At 43.7% G+C, this 4,893-nt stretch overlaps 1 protein-coding gene across 1 annotated transcript in view; it reads left to right on the plus strand.

Moving 5' to 3' along the window:
* Positions 1-4,806: 4,806 nt before the first annotated feature.
* The window catches only part of asic4a (acid-sensing (proton-gated) ion channel family member 4a), a gene marked incomplete at both ends in the record, with an annotated part of 60,573 nt that continues 60,486 nt past the window's right edge, over positions 4,807-4,893 (plus strand). Inside the window, one exon of the mRNA XM_084478255.1 lies at positions 4,807-4,893. This exon is cut by the window's right edge and continues 489 nt beyond it. Within this exon, the coding sequence (XP_084334381.1) occupies positions 4,807-4,893 (87 nt within the window).

Genomic DNA, 4,893 nt, shown 5'->3' on the forward strand with positions numbered 1-4,893 from the left:
ATTTTCCTGGGACAAATATTCTACTTCTGCTTATAAAATTTACCTTGTTTGAAAATCTGTGAAAGTTGTTAATTTAAGTGGTAGCTCAAAGTTCAAATTTGAGTAAAATAATGATTTTTCCAAACAGATTCTGACAGTATTGCTTGGCGAGGTGCCAATCTCGACAAGTTCTCTATTTTCTCTCGTTTTGTACAAAGACTTGAAAGGTATTGTTGGCACAGACAATGCTTACTGAATTTATTTCAGTAAGCATTATTATTATTTTACTAATAACAACAATGGGTGAAAACATCCGCCCATCTTGTGTGGCATTCACATTCTCCCATTCTTCAATATGGAGCGAGGAAAACAAAATATTATAATATTTAGTCGTTTTTATGCAAATCTGACATTTTCTTCTTCGGGCGTTCTCAGGGAGCCAGATTGGGTATTTACTAGAGGTTACCTGCCTATGTAATGCTGAGGTAGCACAGCCTCACTACAATTCACTCTTTTTTCATGCTATCAAAACTTTAGTACCTCACAAACCATAATCATGCAAATATGAAACTTCAGTCTCTTCAGCCGATAAGGTGTATGTGTCAAATCCTATCAGCACACAGGCCTATCTTGGGTTTGCACCTTTGAGATTAAAAGAGCACTGCATATCTGAATTATTGTGTTTCAGATGTTGGTAGATGGCTACATATTTTATAGATATTTAATTATTTTGCAAATATAGTGGTTGGAGTATACAAATCCTACCAAAGCTCAAGAGAATACATAAAAACAAGTGTAATTCTACCAGGGACTGACAAAGCATTGCTTTACTGACTAAGAACATTCAACATTCAATCATTTCATTTTATTAAATCCCAACTCAACTTGGATGCGATTACATTCACTGTGCAAAAAGGTTGGATTCTTGATTAAAGTGAGGCAGTTTGTTGGGAGTATTCATTGTTCTAATGTCATTGCCAAAGGCCCTATGAGTTATTATTGATCACAGAGCAAAAAACTGTTTATGTCAGGAAACAACTATGGACATACCACATTATGCCTTACCGACAATATATTTCTGGCTTGGTTGTCAAGATGATGAGGTGACTATACTTTCCTCATGCTACTGTTAGACAAATTAAATTCCACAAGGGCAGTCAGGTTGAGTGTCCAACACAAAGATATTATAAGATATTATAAATATGTATTTGTCTAACTGCATGCTGAACGGTTTTTCATTCACGTCACTGATTCTCTCTAAAAAGAAAGTCCCTTTCATCATGGGACTTTCATTAAGACCTTCATTCAGATCCAAAGGAGACAGTCATGCTGAACCGAGCTCTATTGAGTATGTTTCACCCGTATTAGACATGTTGAATAGCTGAGAAAATAATGTGTTTTCTATCAGCTGCTGCAGCACAGTGTCCACCTATGGTCATGGCGTTGGCAGGAGAGCCAATGGGTGCAGTCGTCTGGGGTTGCAGCAGGCATGTGCTTTAGCAGCCTCATGATGAACTGATGTCTTCTGTTTTACTATTACTAAGTAATGAACTGTATGCAATGAGCGTTATGATGCAAAGCTAGTGAAATGAAAGCCACGCGGTGTAGAATATTGCCAAAGGCACACACATTTTGTTTTAATATCCATGAGGGTAGTAAATCTGTGGAATAATAGGACCTGATGAAATGTAATGGCGGTAGTGATGTCGTGGTGAAGTTTAAAGATCCGTAACACATCGAATTTGACAATCCCGTTTTTTTTTCTTTCTTCTTCTGCCAAAAAAAGAATGTGAAGAAGTAACACATTGAATTTGACAATACCATTTTTTTCTTTCTTCTTCCGCTGAAGATTTATTTTTATACCTCAGAGACCCACGTAATGTCATTCACTCTTTGACCGTGCTCCCTCTCCACCCATGTGCCAGATGCGCCCTCCCCTTCTGCTTTAGTTTTTCCACATTGTGTTTTTTTGGCTTGTTTCTCTTCTTCACCGTGACCGGGTTCAAGAGCTTTCCTCAACCAGGTCATCGTCACCCTGTCACCTCCCTCCTCCCTCCTCCCCCCCCCCCCCCCCCCCAGGATGATCAGTAGCGCGGGGGAGACTGTAAATATACAGGGCGTCCCGGGAGAGCGGGCACATGAGGAGCCCAGGCAGAGCTCTCAGGCTGACAGGGGCCACGTCGCCGTGGTCCCATTACTTTTATCATGTCGGCCCCATCCCAGACATCTCTTCTTAGTCCAGCACTGCTGCTCCCCTCATCTCCTCTGTGTGTCTATAATGCATTGCTTTTCTTATTTATTCATCCTCTTTTCGCTAGATACTGTGCTTTAAGGTATTCTAACTTTTTCCTATATATATATATATATATATATATATATATATATATATATTTACTGTATATATATATTATTTTTTGGTACAGAATTAACTCAAATTCATGAATGTTTAATATAGCAAGCCTAAAAAAAATAATTCTAAAGTTTGAAGTATTATGGTTTTAATGGATTCAATTTTTCAATGCCCTCTTATTGAATACCAATGTATACCTGTGTTTCTCCAATTATGAGTGTCTGACCCTGCTTTAGGATGTATTCCAAAATCATAGCTATATTACATTAGATTGGATTAACAGATTGTATAGATGTATAATGTTTAAAGTTTCAATAGAGAATAATGCATTGTGCTTCCAATAATAAGGTTAGTTTATGTACCTGCAGCCGTTCTAATCATATGAGAAATAACAAGACATAAAATATGTCCAACTGTGGTGAACGTTTAAACTGTTCAGTGTGCGATACACTGTAAGCATACATAAATGCAGCTTATGTATGCACCGACTACAATTTTATCTCTACTTACAATGGAGAGGATAAAACATAATTTAAATGTACTATGGACTCCAAAATACCTCCTCCCAATGAATACAACAGTAGGTGGGGAGCAAAGTGGATTTTTTAAAGAATGTACATATTTTCTATTTAAACTGCTGTTGGCTCTTTTGTCTCAAGTAATCCTCGTGCATCTTAGACTCTCACGCTTCCCTCGTCTCGTTTGTTTAAAGTGGTTCAATTCCTCTCTTTCCCTCGGCTGTTTCCCAAAAGCGCTGGACCTGTTGTATAATTCCCCCCGCCCCACTAATCCCATTTCTAATGGATAACATGCATGGTGGTGGCTCGTGCTCCTGTGTCCCGTGTGCATGACTTTGTGTGGCCGCACGGGAAAGAGCCATTAGGGGCTCAGATAATGCGCTGCAAGGGATGAAAGAAAGCGCACAAATCAATACTTTGATTTCAACATCTTCAGTTGGTTTCTTCGGGGTCCACGTTGGGAGGCGCCGGCTCATTTGAAAGGGTGCAGGGGCTCGTGATAGTCCCCATTATTCGCCCCACTGATAAGAGGAAACCATTGTAGCCCTCCTGTTAATCTGTGACAGATGCATCAGCTCGATCAATAGCCCTCCACATTTTTTGTGCGCTCCCAAGAGAAGATTGATGGGCCAGACGCAAGTTGGAAATGAGCCCCTTGCTCATTTCCAACACTTCCTCCTCATTATCGTTCCAATTATGCGTCTCACCCCCCCCCCCCACCCCCACCCCCGGGACCCTATTTGGGGATAGCATTAAAAATAAATAAATAAATAAATAACGCCCCCTCCCCCCTCCCCCCTCCCCCCTCCCCAAAGACAACAAACACTCCCCCGCAAAGCCACCCCCCCCCCCCCCCCCCCCCCCCTCCCCCCCCCGTTTCCCTCCCTGTGGGTCATTTTGCATCAAGCGGCGGTTGTTTGACAGAACCCCCCATTGACACTGGCTTCATGGCGGTCAAACGAGTGGGCGCACGCGTGCCAACAAAGTGGATTAGGCGGAAGGGAGCTGTCAACAGGAAGTATCAGACCTGACCCGGGTGGGGTGGTGGGGTGGTGGGGGGGGGAGGTCTGAGTTGGGGGGAGGGGTGGTGAGGGTCGGGGGGGGCGGGTGAGCAGCAGCAGCGGTGATGATGCGACTGCCGCCAGTGAGGGGGAAGTAATCCCAATGTTGCCGTCTCATGAATAATTAAGCGCTGACTGCCTATTTTTGTCTGACCAATAACGAAAAGACAAGAAAATAAAAGACGAAACAACAACACGTTTGAAACTGTGGCTTGAAAAAGAGCAGGTCGTTCTTGCCCTTTTCTTTTATCATATTTATACATAAATATATTGAAATCGATATAATATCATAAAATATACAAAACGTAATAACGTAAAACACAATAAAACATGCATGTGTTTGGGTATTTTTTGGCGTGTTCCTTGACAGCTGTACTAGCGCTGATAAGCTGCGCGGGTGCAGGCTGAGCGAGCTGGGAGACGAGGGTCCAGGGCGCTGGAGCAGCAGCAGCAGCAGCAGCAGAGGCACTGCTAGTCCTCCAGTCACTCTCTCTCAGCCGCGCAGGCAGCAGCAGCAGCAGCAGCAGCAGCAGCAGCACACGAGCGCTCCAGTCACTCTGTCTCAGCGGCGCGGGCAGCAGCAGCAGCAGCAGCAGCAGCAGCGGCAGCAGCAGCAGCACTAGCAGTCTCCGCATCAGTAGGAGCTCAGCCAGCACTCGTACCAGTCACAGCAGACGCAGCAGCAGCAGCAGCCGCCAAACTCTCTCTCTCTCTCTCTCTCTCTGTCGTACTCCGGACTTCATTTTCTTTTCTTTTTTTTCCCCTTTCTTTCCTGGACTTGAAAAAAGGAGAGCAGGTGAACCGCCGCTACAGACACAACAACACCAACAACAACAACAAGGCAAAACAAGCAAAACAAACGCAGACCTGGCTGCCCCCATGCCTATCGGCTGCCCCCATGCCTATCGAATTTGTTTGCAAAATCAAATTTGCAGAGGAGGATGAGAAGCAGAAAGCCAAGCAGGACGGCGACACGGAGAGCCTG

The sequence above is a fragment of the Micromesistius poutassou genome (assembly GCF_964030765.1).
Source record: "Micromesistius poutassou genome assembly, chromosome: 14".
Lineage (NCBI taxonomy): Eukaryota > Metazoa > Chordata > Actinopteri > Gadiformes > Gadidae > Micromesistius > Micromesistius poutassou.